At 38.5% G+C, this 26,954-nt stretch overlaps 1 protein-coding gene across 16 annotated transcripts in view; it reads left to right on the top strand.

Moving 5' to 3' along the window:
* Window positions 1-26,954, top strand: part of LOC126755064 (transient receptor potential cation channel trpm) — a 316,113-nt gene that overhangs the window by 198,830 nt on the left and 90,329 nt on the right. For all 16 annotated transcript variants that reach the window (XM_050467362.1, XM_050467363.1, XM_050467360.1 and 13 more), the window contains 6 exons: window positions 4,010-4,172; window positions 8,996-9,136; window positions 12,733-12,805; window positions 15,377-15,536; window positions 15,939-16,075; window positions 22,527-22,683. In XM_050467362.1, the coding sequence (XP_050323319.1) occupies window positions 4,010-4,172; window positions 8,996-9,136; window positions 12,733-12,805; window positions 15,377-15,536; window positions 15,939-16,075; window positions 22,527-22,683 (831 nt within the window). The remainder of the gene's footprint in view (window positions 1-4,009; window positions 4,173-8,995; window positions 9,137-12,732; window positions 12,806-15,376; window positions 15,537-15,938; window positions 16,076-22,526; window positions 22,684-26,954) is intronic.

Here is a 26,954-nt window from a genome sequence, read left to right as displayed (position 1 = left end):
TAATTCCAATATCTAGCTCTGACCATTATTTTTTTTTTACTTTTCTATTCGCTTTCGTCTCAAAGTGATCACAAAGTTCTTTATCATGAGAATTTTTTCGGGAAAAATTTTCTCTCCAGCAAATTTTGTAACGTCTACTCACTCCGATATTTTTAGTCTTATTTAGCGCTTAAAAGATACCTTCTATCCGATAGGAATGAATTCTACACTTAATTTTCTATTTATATAGAATCAAGGTTAAGGCCGAGTAAAAGTTTCGAAGATACAGCCTTGAGAACTTGTGCACTCGACGTCAACTATTTGGTGACTTAAATTTTTATACGTGAAATTTTCACTGGAATTTTCTTTGTTTTGTAAAAATGTCTGCCAAATATCCAATTTTCAGTTTTTTTTCCTTCGCGTCGCAATGGTCGAGTTTAAAGTATTTTTTCCAAAAATTTCAGAATTTCTTTGTTAATAATGTATGCTTATAACAATAAAAAATTCTAATAAAGTATTTCGTTTATTATATGAGAAAAAAAATTTAAAAAAATGCTATTTTTGACACGATGGAACCCATGTAACCCCTTAATACTTCAAATAGTATAAAATTGGTATTGCTTTATGTATTGAGCTCACTTAACTCACTTTCTGAAATCACCTCAAAGCTTTAATGGTCGGAACTAGTTTTCGTAAAATTTTCTTTTGATTTCCTTATGTACAGCCAAGTGCCTGCCGTTTGGCAAGACTTGGACTCTTTTTATACTCTTGCAATATGAGGCAACAGAGTATAATAGTTTTGTTCATTTAGCGGAAGTACGTATCACCTAAAACTAATCGAGATTAATATATATACATATATGTATATATAAATTATCAGAATGACCTGACGTGTTGAAATTCGAGTGTCTGTCTGTCGTCCGTCCGTCCGTCCATGCAAGCTGTAACTTGAGTAAAAATTGTGATATCTTGATGAATGCGGGTTCTTTGGTAGAAAAAAATTTCGGGCTCGTAGATGGGTGTAATCAGACCGCTGCCACGCCCTCAAATCGCCATTAACCGAAATCATATAAAGTTACATAACTAAGCACTTAATTAAGATATAAAATTGTAATTTGGCACAGGGCATCGCAGTGGTAGTAGTGTGTGTAAAAAATTTTGAAAAAGTGGGTGTAACCACGCCCTCTAAAAGGTTTAGTATACATATCTCCTAACCCAATAAAGCTACAACAACCACATTTGCTGAGTACAATTCTTATAAGAACTTCTACCGACAGTAGAATGGTATGAGAAGGCTTTATGAGAGCCGGTGTGAAATTGGACAATGGGCGTGACACCGCCCATTTTTTGGTGAAATCCCATATCTCGGGACCCGACCATCCGATTTCTACTAAATTTGGTACGTATCAATTATATGTTACAGTGTGGAGGTAGGCAAAATCGGACTACAACCAGACCTACTACTTCCCATATAACACAATTTCAAATTCCATTTGATTCTTTCACTTTCCAGCACACAAATCAAGAAGTAGTTAATATGTGTAAAATATACAATTGAAATTCAGAGAGAATCTTTTCCTCTGTGTATCAAAAATGATGAATGAATCGGGTCTTCATTGAGCCCCAAATATTTATACCCTGAACAGGGTATATTAAGTTTATCACGAACTTTGTAACACCCAGAAGGAATCGTCGGAGCCCCTATAAAGTATATATATAAATGATCAGTATGTCGAGCTGAGTCGATTTAGCCATGTCGCCTGTCTGTCCGTCTGTCCGTCTGTCTGTCTGTCTGTATATATACGAACTAGTCCCTCAGTTTTTAAGATATCGTTTTGAAATTTTGTAAACGTCATTTTCTCTTCAAGAAGCTGCTCAATTGTCGGAAGGGCATAAGTATATCGGACCACTATAACATATAGCTGCCATACAAATTGAACGATCGGAATCAAGTTCTTGTATTTGACAAGATCTATTCGCGAAATTTGGTATGCATTATTTTCTAAAGCAACAATGTAATTTCCGAAGAAATTGTTCAGATCAGTTAACTAACCATATATGTACATAGCTGTCATTCAAACTGAATGATCGGAATCAAATGCTTGCTTGAGAAACTTTCCCATGTGACAATATATCTCAACGAAATTTTTATGAGTTATTGTTTATAGAAATAATGTAATATCGAAAGAAATTGTTCAGATCGGCTCACTATAGCATATAGCTGCCATACAAACCGAACGATCGGAATCAAGTTCTTGTGTGGAAAACTTTCGCATTTGACGTGGTATCTTCACGAAATTTGACATGGATTACTGCTTAAGGTAATAACATAATCTCCGAAAAAATTGTTCAGATCGGATTACTATAGCATATAGCTTCCATACAGACTGGACACATATTTACACCTGTGAAGGGTATATTAGCTTCGGTGCAGCCGAAGTTAACGTTTTTTCTTGTTTTAATATAAGATTTTCGAACTTCCAGGTGACTTTATACCGGATATATATATGTAGGTTAAGATCAATATCTGAGTTATCTCAATGAAAATTACAGTGCGAAAAATCCGGCTGACTTTAATGTAGGTAGTATGTGAGCTACCTTAATGAAACCCAGGGAACATTTTTTTAGTATGTGACATGATAATAGTTAGTATATAAAATCGATACTAATGGTTGTCGTTTTTCTAACAAACGTTATGCCGAATTTGTCGGTCAGTGTATGAGTTACTATATATAGAGTATATGTATTTATAAAATTGCTTGGATTTCGATCTTCTGGTTGACGATTTACTCCTTAAGGTATTAACCTGTCTATCCCGCAAGTTGCAAGAGTATAAAATATTCGGTTGCACGCGAACTTAGCGCTTCCTTCCTTGTTATTTTTAAGCTGTTTTTTTTGCCTGCAAAGAATTACCCGATAGTTTGGTTTAATATGCTTAACTGACAATCCTTTGCTGAATACCATGGGAACCCTGATCCTTACCAATATTCGATCAATCCTTGATCGCAGAATCGAGCAAGTTCAAAGAGTCTTGTGTACGGGACTCTTTTTGAAAAAAAAAAATCAATTTTACCTGCACAAGTCGAGTTAGAACGCGTTTCATGCCCAAAATATTCACCAAAATCATTCGAAGGGACTCGCGAGAGATATCGAGCTTTCTTCCCGTCTCTCTAACAGTTGCCTTGAAGAGGTCGGAGGCCGTCCAGAGCGAGGCTTTGTACCACTTGCAGGCTTGTGGTTGAGTGAAATTCTTTGTTTGATATTTCCATTGTAAAAATCACAACGCCCTACTGAGATGTACCGACTTAGGCAGCTTTAAACAAACTGGTTGACTTATCAGGCTCATATTTGGCATAGTAATGAAGGACAGTCCTACCAACTTTGCAAAATACATTTTCTTTTAAATATCATTTCTCCCATGAATTTAATTGCAATTTCCGGGCGCTTTTTGCTTTAATGTATTTCTAACTAGTCATTGGCATTTAGGCCTGAGTTTAACCAAGCATAATTTTCCACATTTTCCCATTTTCTGTTGCTTTAAATTTTATATCCAGTGCTGCGTCCTTAAAGGTTAAGCCTGAGGCCATTTCCATCAAGTTTCAATGCCAAATACTTCATTGCTATCTTTTAATACTCATTTGTGTGCGAGAGTAGAACTCCTTAGTGACTTGAGCCTAAAACTTTTCAATCTGTCTGCTCTTTATGATACTCCGCACTTTATTGATTTTAATTTCCGTTTCGACATAACTGTAAACTTTATGTGTTGCCAAATGGCTGTGTCTTCTCCGCACAACGCAGATATTGCCTGAATTCAATATTGCAAGGCTCACAAATTTCATAAAATTTGCCGATTCTTATTTAACTTGAAACTTTGCTCATTTTCAGTTCTCTATGTGTGTATATGTATGTGTGCGTGTATTGAGCTTTTGCTTAACTTCCCGCCGGAACTTTTTTATTAGACTTTTTCTCATAAAACTATTCATAACTTTATTTACCCTTGGTCGTCCGTTTCTTCTTGTTTTTGTTGCAGATGTTGTTGCGGTCAGTCACGTCAAACCCATCAAACGATACCGGGCATCGAAAGTGGTTCGCCCGGTGACAGTTGGCTGCCACAGAAGCACACCAGAGCACAACCCACCGATGCATACGGTACAATTGAATTTCAAGGCGGTGCACATCCGACCAAAGCACAGGTAATAACAACAACAAATATAGATTTATTGATACAGTTACATTTATAGTATTTATATATATAAATATATTCATCGTTACAACACATAACCTCGAAGTTAAATTGATATCACTGCAATAGTTGTGCTCTTTGCACATAATGGAGGTACATACACGTACGAGTATCAAGGCAAATCGATGCTAGTTGATGTTGTTGTAGGAAATATCAATATTGCCACCGTGCCACGTACTCGTATCAGTACAAATACACATACGTCTTCAGATATTTGTATGCTTCAGTCTGTGTGCTTTAGCAAAAGAAACTTTGAAAATGTAGGGTTATCCAATAAGAGTGATATGCTATCATCACACACTAATTGTTAAGGAAATTCAAATGTTTTTTGTTTTAGTGTGAAGTACAATTGATAAGTTAAACTCTGAATATAATATCATTCAAATGGCCGCCCTGATTTCTTTCGCAGGAAATAATTCGATGAACCCAATTTTCGAGTATTTTTTCCACTAACTCAAGTCTATGACATGAATACAACGTTCAGTATTGACTTCTAAAGCTTGGAGAGAGTCTAGTTTATTGCTACAGAGCAATGGCATCAAATAACCTTCACAAGAAGTAGTTTAATGGTGTCAAATTACAAACTTCTTGGAAACCACTAAATGTCTCTATTTCTTAAAATAATCGAATCTCCGAACTTTTCTCGCAATAATTCGTTTGTTGCACGTGCTGTGATGCACGTAGCTTCGTCTTGTTGGAACCAGATGTTGTCAAGAGCAACTTCCTCCAATTGCGGCCAAAAAAGTTAATTATAACCGTTATGCCGCTCTCCATGAACAGTAACGCTGTCAACAGCTTCATTTCGAAAGAAGCACGGAACGCTGATTCCATCAAACCGAAAACCGCAGCAAACTGTCACTTAAGGTGAATATAACGGTTGTTCATGAATAATTTGTGGAGTTTCTTCGCACCAAAATTAACAGTTTTGTTCATTTAGCGCATCACTTAGATGAAAGTGAGCCTCATCGGAGAAGCTGAAAAAAATCGTTATCGTTTTCAAGTTGTTCCAAAGCAAAATCAGCAATTTCACGACGTTGACGGTAGTCCAATGGCTTCAGCTCTTGAGTGAGAACAATTTATACGAATGCATTCCTAATTTCTCTCTGAAAATCCGCCAGGTTGTGGCTTGAGACTGTCCCAATACTTGAAAACGTCTTGGAATCGACAAACTGCGATCTTCAGCAACACTTGCCTGAACGCCAACAATATTTTCATTCCTTCGAGCGGTTCTTTGTCTGATCGATATTTTGAACAATTCGACTATGAAATTATAAACATTACTGAATACAACGAAAAAAATTACGGATCATGACATATTAAGAAAGGCTGAAACGACACTTAGAAATCATACCATCCTTATTGAAAACCCCAGTACATTAACCCTCGGACAACGAACAGATATTCGAGACACATAAAGCAAAAAGCAACCATGCTGCGAAATTCTCAAAACGTTGTTGTATAAAAGTAAATAATTAAATTTTACAATAATTTCTGTAAATATGTTATAAATTCAGTTGGAAAGAGTACTGTTTAATCGCAACTACAGCTATTTTTTTCTGTTTTTTCAAGGTCTTTCGATGTCGTTAGATATCCTGTTAATCAAAATGTGCATCATCTAATATATTATGAACTGCGAAAAAATAGTCTCCTAACGGTCCTAATTTAAGTAATTTATATATACTTCAAAATATTGGGTTATGCGATGATCCAATATCGTGGGATCGTTAGTAATTTAGCTTAGAAGACCTTTTTGGCGATTGAGTTTTGGGGGACTTAGAGCCTATCCTCAAATTATCATCTACGAATTTCGGATTATACTTATACTACTTTCTACTGTTGGGTATTTGGTATTTTCAATGTTTAAATGGTATGTTGGTAGGATAGGGTGAATGTCTGATGACGCACCTAGGTCGTTAGGCCCCTATCCCCCTTTGGAGACCCTTTGTGAAACCTCTGCAACAAAGATCTCATAACTCTATTATATCGTCTCTGGACCACCCTGTACTCCTGATGAAGTTTATAAATTCAAAAAGTTGTTTCTATGCAACTTCAGAGACAAAAATTCAAAAATTGTTCGACCAACAGCAGTGTTTCTTTTCCTACACAAAGAGGAAGGAGATGTTTTATAGTCCCACACAGTGATCTGTTCGAACTTCTACTAGAATTCATTTACATATTTCCTTTTAATTACAATAGTCGGCATGTGCGACCCATATACCATCAATGCCACGTTCGTCTGCTTGTTGAACAAGTCAGTGATCCACTGAGATTTAAAATTTTTATAATCAGAAAAGGTATCAATAAAGTCAACAGTAAATTTTAACGGGGTCTAATAACGATTTCAAAAATTCCGACCACATCGACAATACTTAATTTCACTTTATTGTAGCTAATTTTTAGCAAAACTCCGACTTGTTGGAACGTCATGTTCGTATTGATATTTTTTTAAGAGAATCCCGTGATAATTCAAAACCTCGATTAAATCTGAGATTCCTTTGAATAAATTTATCTGTTAAACAGATATACGAAAGTTTTCCAATAAACTCACATTATGTTAGTCCCATGTGAGCTTAATAAAAACTGTTGCTAGTTTTGATAGTTTGTTTGACGAATTACCACAAAATGACCGAGATCATAGCCATGATCTTCTCTAAAACACTATCTTTCTTAGCTGATTTTTGATCCACCACCGAGCAGTATGCTCTACATTAGGCGATATGTTTCTTATGGAGGACAATACTAGCCTTGGTTGTCACAAATTTCATATTTCTCAGACAAAATTCGTACCCATATCGGCAGATACTGACAATCTTAAACTCTACCCCCATAACAACATTTCTATTCATTATTTTACACTCGAAAAGATCAAAACATCTTTAATGATTTCATTGTATATACCGTTTATCGTAAAACAAAGGCCTAATTGTATCACTCTTTCAACTTTGTCTTACAAATCGCAGATTGCCACTATTGCCACTGTACTTACATGATATGGGCCGCTTAGAATCTAAAACCAGCATCAGCTCCAGTCCAGTCTTTAACGACAACCTGATGGTTAATCGCCCTCTAAAAGAGTATTCTATAAACTTTCATCATTACCCTGAGGGTAGTCTAGACAGACTTCTATTCTTATAATCGTTGTATTAAGATAAATCATTCTGTTTAGAATAGTTTAGGGAAGTGGATGGAGCCATGTGTAGAACTTCACGCAAGTGAGGAACTTGGGAGTGGGCAGAAGCAATTATTTTACATATGACTCAAGCAACTCATGACTTCTGGTCTTAGACCAAGGACCAGACTTAGTTCTGGGAGCCAAAGAACATCCGTTCGAAGGCCAGTTAAAGTGAGAAGACGAATCCCCCTTGAGAATGTACCTAAGTGCTGCCTGATCAGGGTACATAACTTACCAACTTTATTGCTATGACAACTACATTCATATCAAGCTCAAACAAGGTATCACCTGTAACGCCTTTGTTACTTCAGGTCAGTTTAGTTTACGAGAAGCAACTCTGAAGCTAAGGATCCCCAACTTGTTTAATATTCTTGATCTGCTTTGTAATATAAATGAAGTGGAAAATTTTCTCTAGGTACCTGCCAGAAAACTTGTTACCTTGCCGAAGTCTCAATATCTCTAAAATAACTTTTCCAATTGTACATTTACAGTTAAAGCTTTTCTTATAGTCAGCTTATATTGGTTACATGCAATGGCCAGTTCACAGTACTCCGCTTCACTTACTTTCAGAATTCACAGTAGTTCTAAGTACACGGCAGCAAAACCTCTTAACTTGTCAGGCAAAAGTTTCTGCATTTTGTTGTTGTAAGGCGGAAAGTATACCCCTTATCATTTTGAGAAGTGCTGCCGAATTGACAATGCTTTGACGTAGGTAAATCTGGTTTCGTTGCGCTTACATAGACGCGACCCACATGGAAACAGTGGATAACTACTCCAGAGCTTACGAATTCTGAAAACAAGTTCTCATGTGTTTTATTGTAAGTTACGAAAATTTTCTACTTCCAAAAGAGATCTTAAGGCATGAGAATTTTGCGAGCAACCTTAAAGGTCTAAATCCGAACTATTTCGAGGCAGGATAAAGGCCATTGTATCCATGTTTTCAAATCATATTACCTCACTAGCACCTAGCAGTATATTGGAGTTTATCAATACGGTGGAGCTAGGTGGATGGAGCATGGAGTCTCTTGACTGACTTTATTATAATTAACTAAGAGCCTGAGTTATATCGGATATATATACAAATGAGATCTTCTTTCACAATTCCGGAAAAGTCTAAGCAGTAGTGGTACTGAATGTGCTCAAACAGCACTAGTTTGGAACTCACTTGCTGCTCTGCAGGTGTAACCCTCATACGCAAGCTGCCGAAGTGCTGTTAAGAGCCCTTCACACAGCTTTAAACTTACACACTTTCCCACCCGATGCTGCTGGCGATTGAAAGCTGCGAAATTGGCAGATTTTCGAAGTTTGCCACAAAAACAGTAGTACAACAACAGCAAGTTATATTTGTATTTTATCTTAATTGCACTTTGATCTACGCAGTTTGAGTTACAGAAATTTAATTCCCAAATATGTATCTTCTTACTTAAGAAAACTATTCGCCAGTGCGCATTCTTCGGACAACTTCCGAGGGAATTTCAAAAGGCTTGTTCTTTATCTGAACTACAATTCATACACAGCATCCAAAGTTTATTTTTATACATTGTTTGTTAATATTTTGCTTCATTCTTCTTCTTCTTCTTTCTTTGCATTCGGTCGGTCAGTATGTGCGTCTGTCCTTCGATACACGCCCGGAATTGTTGGTGCAGCTGTTTACCAAAGAATGGAATTTGGAATTGCCGAAACTTTTGATTACAGTACAAGGTGGCAAAGCGAATTTCGAACTGCAACCAAAGTTGAAAAAGGTAAGTTAACGGTTCTACGCAATTACAACTTATTTAGTTTTAAAATGAAAGTTCACACAAAGCGCAAAGCAACTTCATGCGTCATCATTACCAATGATAATGCAGCACAATTTGTATGCTACAAAGGAAAGATGCGAAACAGAATAAAAGAGTTTAATTTATTGAAGAGAGTTGCGCGGAAGGAAATTAGCAAACAGCATCTTCTCAAAAAAAAAATTAAAAAAACTAAGAAATATATAAAAGTATTTTAAATTTTAACCATTGCTTGAACAAGCAGTTTAAGTCAACAAAATCTTCATAGAAATGTACATATAAGACTAAAAACAAAAAAAAAACAAAAAAATTAAGGTTGCCACCTGTTTGAAAACTTAACTTTGAAATTGAAGCACTTTGCAGTAAAAAATATTTCTGAAGTGCATTCCCACCTGCTTAAAAATTATTAATCAATAAAAAAAGTGTTCTTAGACACCTCTAAGAATGTCTTTCCAATTATCAGCTGTTAATTGTAACGGGAAGGTCCTCCTTAACAATTTTCATGCTCTTATTTTCCTATAGAAAAATTCATGTCACGCTTCCAACTACTTTTTTCGTAAAGCAGACCGTAAAAAACAAAACAAGAGAAAATAATTTCGTTCACCCAACAGTTATTTGTAACACCTAAAACTAATTGATAACGATATGAATTATGTACAGCTTCTGCCAATAGGGATGACGTGCTTTTGACTGCTTATGGCGGCCATTTCATGATGTCACATTTCCCTTTGGTACAGTGCTTGGAAATTGTGCAAGACTATCACGCAAATTTACATCCACCAAAAAATTCGGAAATCCGAAATGTCATAATGGTTTCGTCAACAAACACAATTATGGGTGAGGGTGATGCAAATCCTCGTGTGGTTTATGAAACGCAATCCTCAAAAATGTATCATGCGAATCGTGGGAGGCGGCATTGTGGGGCCTTATTTCTCTAGCGTTATAACATTATGATGACCGACTTTTTTCCCGGAATTAGGTGAAATCAACGCGGACGATCTCCAATAAGATGGCCTCTAGATTTTTTTTTCCAGGAGCGTTAACAGGGTAAGGAATGCGAACAGAGTCATCGTGGCTATTAGGCCGACATTTTGTTCAATTCATAAATGGTATAAAATCATCTGCATAACAAAAAAAAAACAAAACAAACTCAGACTTCATTTTGACCACGCTTGAGTTTTTTATCACGTCGTTCTTGTTGGTAGATCCTCTGTATTTAAATGATCAGGATGAAAAGATGAGTTGTATTTCTAGTGACTATCCGTCTATTCGACCGACAGTGCAAGCGATAACTTCAGTAAGAATTGATATAATGGGTTGTCAAAAAGTCTTGCGGTATTTTCGCTAGTTTGCGCTGAAAGCGCGTAATTTTAGTTTTATTCGTCGCATCGGGTTTTTGATTGATTGTCGTTTCTTTTAAGTCGTTCGTGAGTTATAGCGTCGCAAACATGGAGCAAAATAAAGAGAAAATACGGCATATTTTACAGTACTACTACGATAAAGGCAAAAATGCATCTCAAGCCGCCAATAAAATTTGTGCAGTTTATGGACCCGATACAGTTTCCATTTCCACCGCACAACGATAGTTTCAACGTTTTCGTTCTGGTGTAGAGGTGGTCGAAGATGCGCCACGCTCCGGAAGGCCTGTCGTTGAAAATTGCGATAAAATCGTTGAATTGGTCGAAAGAGACCGGCATAGTAGCAGCCGTAGCATCGGTCAAGAGCTGGGCATAAGTCATCAAACCGTTATAAACCATTTGAAGAAGCTTGGAGTCACTAAGAAGTTCGATGTATGGGTGCCACACGAATTGACGCAAAAAAACATCTTTGACCGTATCGACGCATGCGAATCGCTTCTGAATCGCAACAAAATCGACCCGTTTTTGAAGCGCATGGTGATTGGCGATGAAAAGTGGGTCACTTACGATAACGTTAGGCGCAAACGGTCGTGGTCGAAAAGCGGTTAAGCGGCCCAGACGGTGGCCAAGCCTGGATTGACGGCCAGGAAGGTTCTTCTGTGTGTTTGGTGGGATTGGCAGGGAATAATCCACTATGAGCTGCTCCCCTATGGCCAAACGCTCAATTCGGACCTCTACTGCCAACAACTGGACCGCTTGAAGGCAGCACTTATGCAGAAGAGGCCATCTTTGATCAACAGAGGCCGAATTGTCTTCCATCAGGACAACGCCAGGCCACACACATCTTTAGTGACGCGCCAGAAGCTCCGGGAGCTCGGATGGGAGGTTCTTTTGCATCCACCGTATAGTCCGGATCTCGCACCAAGTGATTACCACCTGTTTCTGTCCATGGCGAACGCGCTTGGTAGTCTGAAGTTGGCCACAAGAGAGTCCTGGGAAAATTGGCTCTCCGAGTTTTTTGCCAATAGGGAAGCGAGCTTCTATGAGAGGGGCATTATGAAGTTGGCATCTCGTTGGGAACGCGTCATCGAACAAAACGGGGCATATTTGACTTGAATCGCATTATTGTAACCAATTTTATGAACAATTAAAAATTCAATAAAAATACCGCAAGACTTTTTTGACAACCTATTATTTTCATGAAACATGCTGCATATGTTTCTTGGCGCCCAACGGAGCTTGGTTGCGGGTGAGAATATTCTGACTATTGCCACGGCCACAAAATGCCATCAAGCAAGAAAGTTATAACTAATTAAAATATAAAACTCTACTTTGGCACAGGGAATTGCAGTAGTAACAGGCATCTGCAGGCTGAAAATTGTTAAAAAGAGTGCGTGACCTAGCCCCTTCATAGGTTTAATGTACATATCTCACAAACCTCTTAAGCTTTATCAACCGAATTTACTTAGGACAAATATTTTCGGTACTTTCTCCGACATTATGAAAATTGGTGAAATTAGTGTACCGATATGAAGTGATAATTACAAATGTGATGGAAACATTTGTTGAGAACGAGCCTTAATTTTTTTCTGTTAGGTTGACAGAACAATATATAGTTTAACCTCCTTATGCATAAGTGAATTATGGCTCCAAATTATGAGAAGAGTAACTATGAAATATACACTAAATATAGTGTAGTAGTAATACTATACATATATTAGCATTAAGACTGAGTAGTTTGCTGGCTTGGTAGCTAATTGTATACAAATTAAATTTGGAATAACGGTATTTGGGGGAGTATATATAGATAGATGTTAGACTTTGTGTATACAGACAACTATCAAGAGAAGAAAAAAGGAACTCCGAGCTTAATTCGAAGCTATATGTATTCATATATCGATGGATGTAGAACATTAGGAACTGTGAAAATGGTCAAGGACTAATCGCAGAATGAAGAAAAATATGTACAGTGAATGCACGTCCTGAACCTGTCACGAGTCGGCTAAGTCAAGTCAATAGTGAAAGGGTTTAAAGCGAATTTAATTTCTTGTAAGATAAATTCCGTGTTTAACGCAAAACACCATTAAATGTGAACCAGTGGCGAATTCACGGTGGAGTTTTTAGGGGTCTGTACACTTTAAAAGATTTTCGAACTTTTTGAAGGCGCTTGAAAACTAGTAATTTTATGTTTCAATATCTTTTCAGGAAATCCGTAAAGGTCTTTTGAAAGCGGCGAAAACGACGGGAGCATGGATATTTACAGGCGGTACAAACACAGGTAACCAAAAATTCCAACACTAATACAACTTTAGTTTTCGAAATTACGGTATAATTAAATAGAACTATGATCCTAAAAACGAGAGTAAAACTTAGAAGTTGTATATAACGGTCCTATAGTTATGGCTCTATACATGAACGGAAGATGCAGGTATTATGCGAGCACCGGTCACGATTGACATTTTCTATGCATAGATTCTTAAATTCATTGACTCACCTATTCTCACCAAACCGATTAGTTAATGTTTCCTTACATGATTTAATATTGAGTTTCATTTAAAGCCATTTCTTTGCTCCACCCATAACATATAAGTTTTATTATTCAACGCTGAAAAAATTTCAGCAAAAACTCCCAAATTGATTTCTTCTAGTATTTCATTACATTTCGCTCGCCTTTTCTTTTAATTCGTACATTACTATTTTGACTTGTTTACATAGGCCTTGGCCTTACGGATTAGGTCTAATCAAGATAAGCTCAAGTGGTATTATTTTTGTCTGCATATTTATTTACTTTAGCACATATCGCATCAGCGCATTTATTTACCCGCTGTCTTCAATTGTTGATTTGTTGTTTACTCGCCTGTCTTCTCACAACGGACATCAGCCGCACCGAATCGGCTTCGAAGACTTTGTGGCATTAAGCGACTCATTGCTGTCGACTGTAATCTTCTAACTAGCATTTGCTATCGCACTACGTTTATTTGTATACTTATACGAGTGCGGTGGGATAAGACTAGCCTTTCGCTAAGACACTAAGTTTGTGGAAATAGAAGTAGCCGCAGGGAGTTAAAACTATTCGGTATTCTCTCTAAGTGGATATTTTGTAATCAAATGAGAACCAGAAATTATGTTTTGATTTGGTTCGGGTCTTTTAAATTGTTGAAATAAGTATTGACTTGAATTGATGTGTTTTGTTGTGTTTTATCGTCGGTTCTTGAGCTGGTACAACAGGAACAAAGATGGGTAAATCACTTCTAGCTTTTAAAATAGACAATCAGCATTTAAATGTTTAGCTGCTAGAAAGGCTATAAGTTATTTTCTCGAATCCGAAAGAAAAGCCGATGGTCGGTAGTTCGGATAAACCGCATAATTTAATAGGAAATATGTTGTCAAACACAGCGAGTATGAGAAAGCCGCTCAATCGGCCATAATTCGTACCAAAGACGAGAGAATTTCTGTCACAGCAACTCAATGAATCAAAGATGAGTGAAGTGATGACACTAAAAACTCATAAATTTAATAAGTCGTTCGATGATTCCTAAAATTAAAGAAATTAAAGAATACGCTCGTCGGAATTCTGCCAAATATTTAGAGAGCTTTATATATATATAGAACCCACAATAGACTTAAATAGCGGTTACAACTTTTGTTAGGTCCAATAAGCGATTGGGATCACCCTTGCACAGCTTATAGCGTCGGTGGGTTGTTGTATCTAGAAGTATCCAGTTGATCATAAAACCCTTCACAAAGCGATAAAGTGTTGTCAGCCGATGTTTCTTTGTTCGCCGAAGGTATAAATGGCAGTCTTGCAAAGCCTGGGAAATGGAGGCGTAAGTGCTGGGATGTTTCCAGTTCACCTTCTTCTATACAACCTTGACATTTTGTGTCCGACAACTTCGCTGCGATATATCTTTTGGACTAGATTTTTGAATAGTGGTTTTCTTTTCTATTAGTCTAAAGCTGCTGCAGAAGTTAATATATTTCTCGTGAACTTACTGAAAAAGTAAGTAAACCTAGGATTTCACTTCACTACGCTTTAATACAAGGTCTTAACTTGAGTATATTCCTATTGAAAGTTGACTCAAAAATATGATACTTTTACTTTAAGCGCACTGTTGCATAAACAGCCTTTAATGGCTTGTAGCAAAGCCAATAGTCCGATGAAGCTAATAACTGTCCTCTTGGAAGTATGGATAGATACAATTTCAGCAGAATGGACAGCCGTATTCATAAACAGGACACGGAGCAACAACAACGTCAGCTTCGAAATCCAACGCAGAATAACTCTTGCCAACAAGTGTTACTTCGAACTGAGCGATTGAGAAGTAAAGTCCTCTCTCGGCGACAAAGACTAAGCTTTACAAGTCACTCCAGCTCTGAGGCTTCGATTTTGTTCCGGAAATCTGACAAAAAACAAAAAAACACTCGCTTATTGAACTTTCCTCATTTCGCAAATATGTACTTAGCCACCAATAGGCTTCTTTAGTATTAAACAGCTCTAATGTTGGTCGGCAATTTATTTATTTGACGTCCGTTCAACCTTCATTCACTCAATCATTCCTGATACCGGCAATGGCAGTGGCCTTAAATTGTTTGTACAGCATCTCATTTACATAGTCTTTGTACGTAAGTGGTGTCTACAAACACTATTTACCCCGTGGGAGCCAACACATTACATTGAACGAACTAAATCCAACTGAAAGCTCTTGGCTTGTGTAGCTAAATCGCTTTCGAGCAATTTACCACATCCATCTATTTGATTTCCTATTGTATTGTGTATTTAAGGATTCATTTTCTCACTACCACCACTCTCTTCTCATTCCACACTCTCTTTCTCACTCTATATCTGCAGGTGTTACGAAGCAGGTGGGCGATGCGTTGTTGCTTGAGGGTCAGCAGCGGAGTGGGCGTGTCGTCAGCATCGGTATTGCACCCTGGGGTATAGTGGAACGTAATCATGAACTTTTGGGGCATAATCGAGAGGTGCCCTGTCACAGCATAAGCTCACCGAGGTAAGTGCACAAGTGTGCGTGTGTGTATGTATTGGTGCTTTGGAGCTCATTAGAGCAACAGGGGTCAATTGCCTTGTTGCTTTAAACATTATATTTATATACAGTTGTGACTATGCAAATTTGTGCTGAGTTCAAAATCTCTACACGCCTTAAGGGTAAAAGTGTGTACAGGGCAACCCTCACGAGTGTGGTCGCTATTCTGTTGCTTGATTTGGATGTTGAAAAGCGCTTATGACACCAGGGTGGCCACCAGGTGTTGCCACTAAATTGCTGTTTTACGTGTTGACTTTGAACCCAGCCAGATTTGCATTAAATTTAAATATTTATTTTATTTCTTTGTTATGTAAAGCGAAACGTTTTGACATGTTACTTATATTTGCTCTATCTATTCACTCCCGCTAGGTCCAAATTAGCTGTGCTGAATAATCGTCATGCTTACTTCCTGCTGGTCGATAACGGTACACAGGCAAAATATGGCGCCGAGTTGATATTGCGACGAAAATTGGAGAAATTCATATCGAACTTGAAGCTACATCCGTGTAAGTACATTTGTAGTAGTCTATAAGTTGAAATAGGGGGCCACAGAGCATTCAGATTAAAATGGCATTGTTTAAATCTTCTTCTTCTTAATTGACGTGGACACCGCTTACGCGATTATAGCCGAGTTAACAACAGCGCGACAGTCGTTTTTTCTTTTCGCTACGTGGCGCCAATTGGATATTCCAAGCGAAGCCAGGTCCTTCCAACTGAGTGGAGGTCTTCCTTTTCCTCTGCTTCCCCCGGCGGGTACTGCGTCGAATACTTTCAGAGCCGGAGTGTTTTCATCCATCCGGACAACATGACCTAGCCAGCGTAGCCGCTGTCTTTTAATTCGCTGAACTATGTCAATGTCATCGTATATCTCGTACAGCTCATCGTTCCATCGAATGCGATATTCGCCGTGGCCAATGCGCAAAGGACAATAAATCTTTCGCATAATTTTTCTCTCGAAAACTCGTAACGTCGACTCATCGGTTGTTGTCATCGCCCAAGCCTCTGCACCATATAGCAGGACGGGAATTATGAGCGACTCATAGAGTTTGGCTTTTGTTCGTCGAGAGAGAACTTTACTTTTCAATTGCCTACTCAGTCCGAAGTAGCACCTGTTGGCAAGAGCAATCCTGCGTTGGATTTCCAGGCTGACATTGTTGGTGGTTTTAATGCTGGTTCCTAAATAGACGAAATTATCGACAACTGCAAAGTTATGACTGTCAACAGTGACGTGAGAGCCAAGTCGTGAGTGCGACGACTGTTTCTTTGATTTTGCCCTCGTTCACTGCCAGACCCATTTTCTGCGCTTCCTTGTCCAGCCTGGAGGAAATTACAGTAGTTTAAAATATCGGTTAGGCCAGATTTCTCTGAAACCAATAAAAAGATTACATAAGCTCCGCATAAAGCCCCGAGGTTTGTTTATAGAGTTTAGTGTTGTTGTTGTTGTTCTAGCGGCAGGGAACTTTCCTGAAATAATTTTGAGGTATAGTGCCAAGTTGACAGTGCTTAACCGGATAAATTCCGGGTCCGTTCCGGTTGCTTAGACCCGACTGTCGTGGGGGCGCAACAAAGGTTTGTGGTTTTTTACGGTCACACATTCTAGCTATTCAGATGTTCAGAGATGATGACTCTTAAAATTGTTAGTCTATATTGTATCATGATTTGAGGAAAAGAATCCATCATATTGTCCTATATACAGAAATCACTATAAGAATGCGAAACTATGGCCACTTAAGGGAAGTTGCTCGCCTGGAACACAAACAAATAATTAAAATTAATTAACTTAAGTTGGGTTAAGCAGTCGATTCTAACAGGGATCTCATTTAGACGCCGGTCCATTGTGGTACCTAAAACTCCTATATTGTATGTCTTAAATACCTCCGAAAACGACAAAACACTTTGAGCCTATCACAAATTTGTTTGGACTGGTAATGTCATTTAGACTATTTATCTTAGTTCGCCGAATGTAAGACTGTCGAGATATTTCAGCCCCAGTCTTCCAAAGGCTGAACAATGGTGGAGAAAGCCTGGATCTCCGTCCAATCTCCACCTTAACTCATACAATTTTGATAAATTGCGTTCGACAGACTTTTAGCCTTACCACATGAATGCCTCTTCGACAATGTCCGGATTGCGGCAAGATGAACTTTGCTGCTAAGCGCACGCGAGGTCCATTGGTTCAGTGATAGAACGCAACTCTGTCCACTTCGATGTCAACACGGCAAGGATAACCCTTCTGGCTAACTCATCGACGTTGCAATTACCTGCATTTGCATTTCTTCTCCAGCGACTACTTTCCATCCACATATCGTCGGTATTCGAACACAGAAAAAGGCGCCACTAGTAGCCTCTGCGCTGCAGTGATCTAATACTACTTTTTGTGAGAGTTTCTTTTCTCTGCAGTTCCTCTACAGTAATATAAGGCTCTCACTCTTCAATAATGTAGCTCCATGAAAGCTTTTTAGCAAGAATATGCAAGTATATGCCATATGAGACTAGTTCACAGCGTAATTTCTGCCTTTTCATTTGTAAAGCTTCGTGACAGATCTACGCGATCCTTTGGAATGCCATTGATGTTAACAAAGTGGTTCAATTAATATTTTACAGTCATCCAATAAAATTTATCATAAAAGTGCTGTAACCGCCAGAGAGCTTTTCTCTCTCAGATTGATAGTGTCAGCCTATGTAAGATCCATACCGGTTGCTTGTTCGTTTCGTTGCTCGCTGACTTCATTAAATAATGGGTTGTCAAAGAAGTCTTGCGGTATTTTTATTGAATTTTTGTTTTTTTTTTTATTGAAATTGAAATGAATTTTTGATGACTTATGCCCAGCTCTTGACCGATGCTACGGCTGCTACTATGCCGGTCTCTTTCGACCAATTCAGCGATTTTATCGCAATTTTCGACGACAGGCCTTCCGAAGCGTGGCGCATCTTCGACCACCTCTACACCAGAACGAAAACGTTGAAACCATCGTTGTGCGGTGGAAATGGAAACTGTATCGGGTCCATAAACTGCACAAATTTTATTGGCGGCTTGAGATGCATTTTTGCCTTTATCGTAGTAGTACTGTAAAATATGCCGTATTTTCTCTTTATTTTGCTCCATGTTTGCGACTCTATAACTCACGAATGACTTAAAAGAAATCAAACACGTGTTAGCGCGTGAAATGAGCTTTGCAAAAAGGTATAGCATGACCCGATGCGACGAATAAAACTAGAACTACGCTCTTTCAGCGCCAATTAGCGAAAATACCGCAAGACTTTTTTGACAACCTATTATATGTACATGTGTTTAAGAAATTATTTTCGGGCCTGATCGAATGAAAATCTGTCGTTATGCATAATTTCCGAAGAAATATTATTTAAGTTTTAGTGATCAACTAAAGAACCATCAATTCTTCTACAATATAATATTTGTTTGATGCTAATAGCTCTTAATCTCTTCACATATTTTGTTGAATAAAATAACCATTGTAGTCCTTGTTGTTTCTTATTAGATTGCAAATGTTACGTCCTCCAGCGATTTTTTTTATTTTCTTCCACAATGCCGGCTTATTCAACTCGTAGAGTAGCAAATTGATTTGCCATTTTCGTGCTTTCTGCGTCGTTTCATTTTTCAATGCGACTTTTATTCACCAGCCATATCAATTTTGCACACCCCGCCGCCCACTGTGCCCGCGTCGCCAAACATTATGCCACAAGTGTACTCGAGAGTGTTTGGGTCCACAAGTGCTAGCATGTGTTTATGTATTTCTTTATGTTTACACACACACACACACATGGTCATATGTAGTTGTGTTTGTGTTCGCCTTGCATTGTTTGCTTGGCTAATGTTGGCTTTGCCTTCGAATTGATTTCATCTATTTGCGCCAATGCTGCAATTTTTCTTCTGCTTTGATTTTATTCAGACCGAAATTCAATATTTTATTGTTTTTGTAGTTGTTATTGTATATACACTAGTTGGTTTACCGGTTGGCTGGCTTGGCAAGCAGGAAGTAGATGGAAATGTCACTTGTGGTTACCGAATGCAACGCTGGAACGAAAAGGCACACACACACAGCTACACATGAATACGCACATGGTACACTCACATACACAGAGGCACAAATTGTTTTGGGAAAATGTGCAGCAACTTGTCGCATATGAGCAGGTGCTGCTCCGCATAATAAATAGCTGCACATGGGAAAGCCTCCACTGGCGCATGCCATTTCTTGAAAGAGAAGAAAAATCCATTTGCTTCGCCTCATTGATTGCCTGAGTTGCTGGATTGATGCAGTTTATATTTTATTTTATTAAGAGAGCGTGTGTTTTTTATGAAAAGTGCGCTTTAACTTGCCTGAATATTTCATGCTTTTTTGCTGACCATGTACCATTATTCCTTGTGCTCGGTAATAAATTGTTTCATCGCCTCATTTACTTCAAGACAGTGAACAAAATAAGATGTCCAATATTCTTCGAAACGATATGGCTGGGACTCTAAAAGTAACATTGTTCTACTATACATATACATATTGTCAGCGAATCTCATCTCCAACAGGAGCTCTTAAAACTATTACATTTCTTCTTCTATACTGGCGTAAACACCGTGAATTACAGCCGAGTTAACAGTAGAACGCCAGTCGTTCCTTTTTAGCTTAATTTGCGCCAATTAGAGATGCAAAGTGCAGCCATCCTTCTCCAACTGAACTTTCCAGTAGAGTGGAGGTCTTCCTTTTCCTCAGCTGCCACCAGCGGGTACTGATTCGATCTTTCAAAGCTGCATCCGGACAACACGACCAAAGGATCCGTCTTCGGTGGTTAGTTTTTTCGATTTCTTGAAAGATGGCTGTGGTTGTGTACCTCAGAGCTTGCATTTCTGCATTGTTCTAGTGATATGGAAAATAGAAACTTATACAATCGATAGCATAGATATAAGCGCTAATATGGATGCGTCCAAACCATATATTTTAATTGGAGGTGGTAGGTTTGTCTTTTCAGCAAAATTAGGTACCAGAATCGCCTTCCGTTTACCAGACCAATACAGAGCCTTCCAACCCGAGCTCACAGTAATCATAGAAAACGTTCTTGTTCTGTCAAGGTGTGCTCACAACAAGGTATATATTCATATATGTACATATACTAATAGTCAAGCCGCTTTGTAATCTCTGAAGTCCCCAAGGGTTTCGTCAAAGATAGTGAAATTGTTTTGATCTCTTAGGGGATTTAACATTCCATATCCAATGATATCCCTGGTAACTGTGAAGCAGATTAACTAGCTACAACAGGCATCATCAACAATTATACTTCGAAAATCGGGGAATTTCAATGCGCCTGTCTCCTTGGAGATATTTAATCAACGAACATATCATACATTTAGCTGAGTCTCGGCGGCGTCAATCACTAAATTACATACTTAGAAAGCAGACAAGGAAACAGAGGCTCCTATGACTACTATTACTGGCAGATACGCCGGCAGGCTGAGAACATCATACAATGACTTTCGACTTTTGACACGCGTGATGATTTCTCTACAAGGCCATTTCGAATGGTAACGAATGACACGGATGATTGTCCGAATCATTGACTTGTCCGCATTGACCTTACCCCACAGGTAAAAGTCTAAAGGTATGATGTCACAACATTTTGGTGGCCAATCGACCGGCGCAAAACGTGAAATTATCTGCTAACCGAAGTCTTCTTTCAATAGTAGTGGCCCCGTCTTGTTGAAACCAAAGATCGCGAACTTCAATTTCAGACAACAATAATCGGTTATCATGGCACGAAAATGGTCCCCATTGATAGTTATCTTCTCACCGGCATCATTTTTGAAGAAATATGGTCAAATTGATTCGACTGGCCCACAAACCAAACCGTTGTTTTTTCTGAATAAAATGGCAGATCTTGAATCTCTTCAGGTTGCTCTTTGTGTCAAATGCCTGAAAAGGCCTGTACCAACTTTACTGACCATTTTTCTGACTTAGAGAATAAAATTGGAATCTATTTGATTTCAAATTATTAGGTATTCCCATTCAGTCATATTCCCAATATTGAGATACCGTTAAAAATCTAATCAAGACCTTAGTAAGAATCCACATTTCTGAGTAGACTTTGTCTTTGCGATGTATTTTTTATACCAATCAAATTCGTTCATGGGATTCAAAAGGAATAATTAGTAGCTTTAAGGGGTTTGAACCCACATTTGTCCCAGGCTCTTCTACGTACATACTTGACTACTTCGTACTTTAAACAAATTTCCAGTGCACGTGTATCCTCGATGTCACATCGCAGTTATCATTGGCAAAATAAAGCGCAACGGAACCACTGGTTAATGCAAATATTTTCGTCATTATGGCTGAAGTGCACATATGTGGCGTGCGCGCTATTTGTCAAGGCTCGAAGGATTCAACGCATCCCGCATGCTATTCCGCGGCCCAATCTGAAGTGACGCGAAATGATGAGATGTGTGGCATGCGGCAATGAGCTGCCAAGTGCCGCAGTGACAATGAGCAACTGAGCAGTGCGCAACAACAAGGCCAAACGCATGCAACAACAACAACAACAACAGACGCGCAAATCGAAATGACGGTATTTGGATTGAATACGTCAGCGGGAATAATAAGTTGCTCGGGATATTAACTGCTTTGCGCTCGGAAAGTGGGACTGCATGCGTGCAATGACGGTATTTTTACGCTTGTCTGCGCGCTGTTGCAAGTCACGGGATTTACGCAACGCATATCTGTTGCTCTCACACGCATATTTCCACTTGATCAAATTGTCGGACTGATTGTCGTGAAATTATCAGCCGAGCCATGGGCTGCGAAAGCATTACACGGGAGGAGGAAATTATTTTTAAAGCTTTTAAAGCTCTTCAGTAGCCATTACGCGTATATTGCCGCAATTCTTAAATAATTGTCTGTAATTTAAATATCTTATCTCTATTTTCGACTCACTCTCTTCCCTCTTTCTCTCTCTTTGCAGTTACACATTCCAGCACACCGGTCGTCTGCCTGGTTATCGAGGGTGGCACAAATACGGTACGTGCCGTGCTTGAATACGTGACGGACACGCCGCCAGTGCCGGTGGTGGTGTGCGATGGCTCGGGTCGTGCGGCCGATCTGATAGCGTTCGTGCACAAGTAAGTCAACTATCATATGCCCTCAGCTATCAGCTATTAAATTCTCCCCTATTCGGTATAAAAATGCATTGAATATTCCCTAAATATGCTTTCCAACTACAAACGTATGTTTGCACGTTCAGCACCTTTGTTGGTCACGGTCATCCATTTAGCTTTCGGCTTTTGGCTTTGAGCCCAATGGCAATTGACTGCTGTTGGCTAAGCGCACTTAGTTGAAGTTTTGTAGAATTATCTCTAATTGAGGTTAAATTTGAAACGGTTTATGTATAGGTGGGCATGGCTGGCGAATTGTTGCTTCTTAAAGTAAGCGAAAAGCTCTAAACAAAGGTTGACTCAAATGTTTCATTCGTTAATTAAAATGTTGTGTGTTTTTTTTGGGTGAGAGTGCGAACAGACCAAAGACACTCGAAATAATGCTTAATATCTCTTATAAGGAAAATGGAAAATAGAAAGTCGTATACTATAGTGGTTCAGTATCGACGATTCCGACAAATGAACAGCTTCCTGGGAAGATGAACGTGCTATAATATCGACATCCCAAAACCTGTGGGACTCGTTCGTACTGCTTGCAGCCTTCTTCAGGGAAGTGTGGTTTCACTCCGACAGCCGAGACTTTGGGCTCGCTGACTGTATGCTCAGAATTAGCCAAAGAGTGCATTACCTCATTAACAACAGCTTCAAGCTTCTTCCATATTAGACTTATACCAGTAGAATAGCTGGAAACTGGAAAGTAGATGAGCTGGCTATGGAGGGAACCCTTACCGCAATTTCATTCGATTGAAAGCAAGTCGGATGTTCGATGTCCTCTAGCGTTCTTGCGCTGGACCTAAGGAGTCCAGTCAGCAATAAACAGGACATGTAACTGTGACATCCTACTGGGCCAGCGTGAACCGTAGGAGCTTCTCCGAACTACTAGTGCCCATCTCGCAATTGTACGTTTTCTGACAGGACACTGTCCAATAAGTTTTTAATACACATCCGTCCAAGTGAGATCCATCGATTTTGCATCAAATCTATTTACCTAACCTAATCTATCCTAATCAACGGTCCAAAGCAAAAATTTCCAGAGTTGCCAGATCCTCTGTCAGCTAAAATTGAAAGGATATTAATCATCACATCATCTTCTCACATACCGTTTTTTTTGCAAAGTTTTGAATAATGCTGGTCACTGCCTGGTGACAACGCACGCCCGCAGAATGAGGCAGACAGATCGAGAAGACTGCAGGAAATGTCTAGAGCAAGACTTTAGGTAAACAATGGAGCATCTCTTGTGCACTTCTCCCGCATTGGCAAGCCTATGCTGTAAGCTCTTGATGTCCCCACGGTATGATACACTTGAGGAGGCATCGACAGAGAGGCCAAAGAGTCTGTTAAAATTCGCGTCTAGTGAATGCATCCTAATGGATGACACTCCTCATGGATCTAGTAACTGAACTACATCTGGTATCGCAAAGAATCAAAACTGGTAAATGCGTTGCTCATAAAAAAATAAAAATGTGTTGGTATTGATGTGTTGATTCTCTGACATTTCAATTGTGATATAGTTCTATTGTCCCGGCTGAGTTAAAGGGTGGATGTGCTATAAGGTACTCGTTTTTGATCTTATCTGCACTTCCGATTTATCAAAATCTGATCCAGCCTGACCCGGGTGGATGCACACGCAAATAAATAGATTGCTCCATCTCCAGATAAAACAGGACTCCTAAATTTTTCTAGGTATCCAACCGCTAATAGCTAGAAGCTCCACAAAAGCATAGCCGTCTTTAAACTGAGCTTTAATAACAATAAGTGGTTATTTTAAGCATTTCCCAGCACAGTCCCACAATAAATTCGAGCGAAAAATTAGCATTGCAAAATTTGCATTTCACCTTAAACCGCGAAGGCCACAAAGACCACCGAGTTGCCAACTACTTACGCAACTTTGCATTAATGCATTTGCAATTCAAAATTGTTGGCCTACTTGTTAGACATTTGTTCAGTTGCGGTGGCGGTCAGTGTGGTCCACATTGTTATCTATTTTATTGTTGTCGTTTTAAGTCGAGTCTTTGGCTCCACTCCAGCATAATTACAACAACTGTTTAGGTTGAAATATTTAACGTAGAAATTCAAATGATCCAACATCATCCGCAAACGTCTCTAATCAGTTGCAGGCGTCGTGATAGATGTTACTGAGAGAGAGAGAGAGTGGGAGCTGTGCCCATGTTCATGTTGTTGACCCTGTTGTTCCGCACATGACAGCGCGTCAACATGCTGGCGACATATTTTATGTATAAAACTACTAGGAATGTGCTGCTATAATTTCATGTCTAAGTAATTCTCCTTGCTGCCGTTTTAGCCGTGAAATTTGTAGCAATTAAGTAAAATGAATTCTCTCACTCTCGGCACCCCGCTCGGTGACGGATTATGTGTGGGTTGTAGGATGGCGTTGTTCTAAGGCAGTTACTTATAGTAGCCACTTTCGACGTAGTCTAGCATTAAGACTCGTTAGTTGTTGTCGTTAGTTGTTGTAGCATACATACATATACATATATGTATATCCAGTATTTAATTAAATTTTTTGTCATTTTACTCAATGTAATTAATTTAAACTGCGGGTGGTCCTTGCGGCAGCTTAAAACGTGTAGTTAGTGTACATGTGTCCTTAGAGCTTTTGGTGTTTACGATGAAGTTGCTAAAAATATTAAATATTTTCATGATTTTAATGTCAAATTTTTTTCGAGAAATCTTCATATATATTATTTGCTAGCTTTCAAAGCTTGTCAGCGGAGAATTTTTCGGATATTGAGTCTTTCTACTAAAATCTTAGAAAATATTAAATACATAGTTTAATTTCCTAAAGCTAGGAACTACAGGCCACTGTGCTTTGATTTATGGATCTTCGGTGGCAAATTAGTAGACTTTCTGAAGCAAGGCTGACCGTCTGTCCGCTCGCCTGTTCGACTGTATATACATATATGATATAGTCTCTCAGTTTTTAAAATATCGGTCTGAAATTTTGCACCTGTGTTCCTTTTTTTAGGATTTTGGTTACTATGTCGTTTTTACATAATATATCATTCTAAAATACGGATAGCCTTAAGGAATGAACAGTCTACATATCATAAATATCTCCCGATAAATTGTTTCGAAATTAAAAAGAAACCCACTAACCTTTCGAGTTATTAGTAGGCAATAAATTTTACCCAAATAATAAGTATTGGTTGGACAATCTCACCGTATATGTTTTAGGTTTTGTAAGAACTTGTCTGAAATGTTTCTGGCTCTTTCTAAAGCTTTTCATTGGAAAAACTAACTGTCTGAAAATATTACGATAACTAGGTCCAGCCTTTTATTGCTATAATTTTGACATTGTAAAACAGCCTAATTGTTAGTCACTACAATATGTCCAAACTTTGTCTAAGGAAGAATTGTAATCCTACGCTGCAAACAGATTTTGATAAAAAGGGATCACTTAGCATTATTTTCAAATACTACAAGTAAAACAACATTAATGCCTTAGATTAACAGTTACGTGAAAATTTTTAAGGCATGGCTTTCTTCTGCAGTCATGAACAATGTAAACAATCATTGCTTAACTGAGACTCATGCAGTGACTCAAATTCATGTTTAGGTGAAATCTATTATTGTAGGAAAGGTTTGCTTCGAATCTATTAAGGACTTAATTACGTGTGGACTATAAGGGGGTCAATAATTTTGCGAACAATATTCAAAGAATCTTTGGAAGTGTACGTATTTTGCAGTAATTAAGTTATTAAAGCAAGAACTTGAAGAGCAATACTTCACAGTACTCATTTCAATCTCATGAACTGTGACCCATTTATGTCTACCAGTGAGAAACTTTCTCTGCGATAACTTGGGCTGAATACGAAATCAGGCGAATCCGGTGATTGCGGCACGATATTAGACGAAAATGTGGCGAAATTATCACGAATAACAAATGCAGATGGTCCATTATCACACTTCTTTGTTCAATAAATTCTGACATAGAAAAAATCGAAGAATTCACTTTTAGAGCCTCACAAAATTTACAGAAAAATTTACCGATTCGAAAAACACGCGAAGTATAAATTAAAAATTCACCTTTCAATTTGATCGACGGTTACTTCATATATGTAAATTAAATCGAATATACTAGAGTTCGCTTATCCACCCAGTGTGTTTATCTAACATTTTACCGAAAATATTGGCCAATCCGTAATATATGCTATTGAAACTCGATGAGAATATTTTCTTGATAATACCATATCTGTTTATTCCAATTTAATGGAATC

Source organism: Bactrocera neohumeralis, chromosome 4, assembly GCF_024586455.1.
Source record: "Bactrocera neohumeralis isolate Rockhampton chromosome 4, APGP_CSIRO_Bneo_wtdbg2-racon-allhic-juicebox.fasta_v2, whole genome shotgun sequence".
NCBI lineage: Eukaryota > Metazoa > Arthropoda > Insecta > Diptera > Tephritidae > Bactrocera > Bactrocera neohumeralis.
The sequence above is the reverse complement of the archived record's forward strand: the minus strand, read 5'-3'. Positions and strand labels throughout refer to the sequence as shown.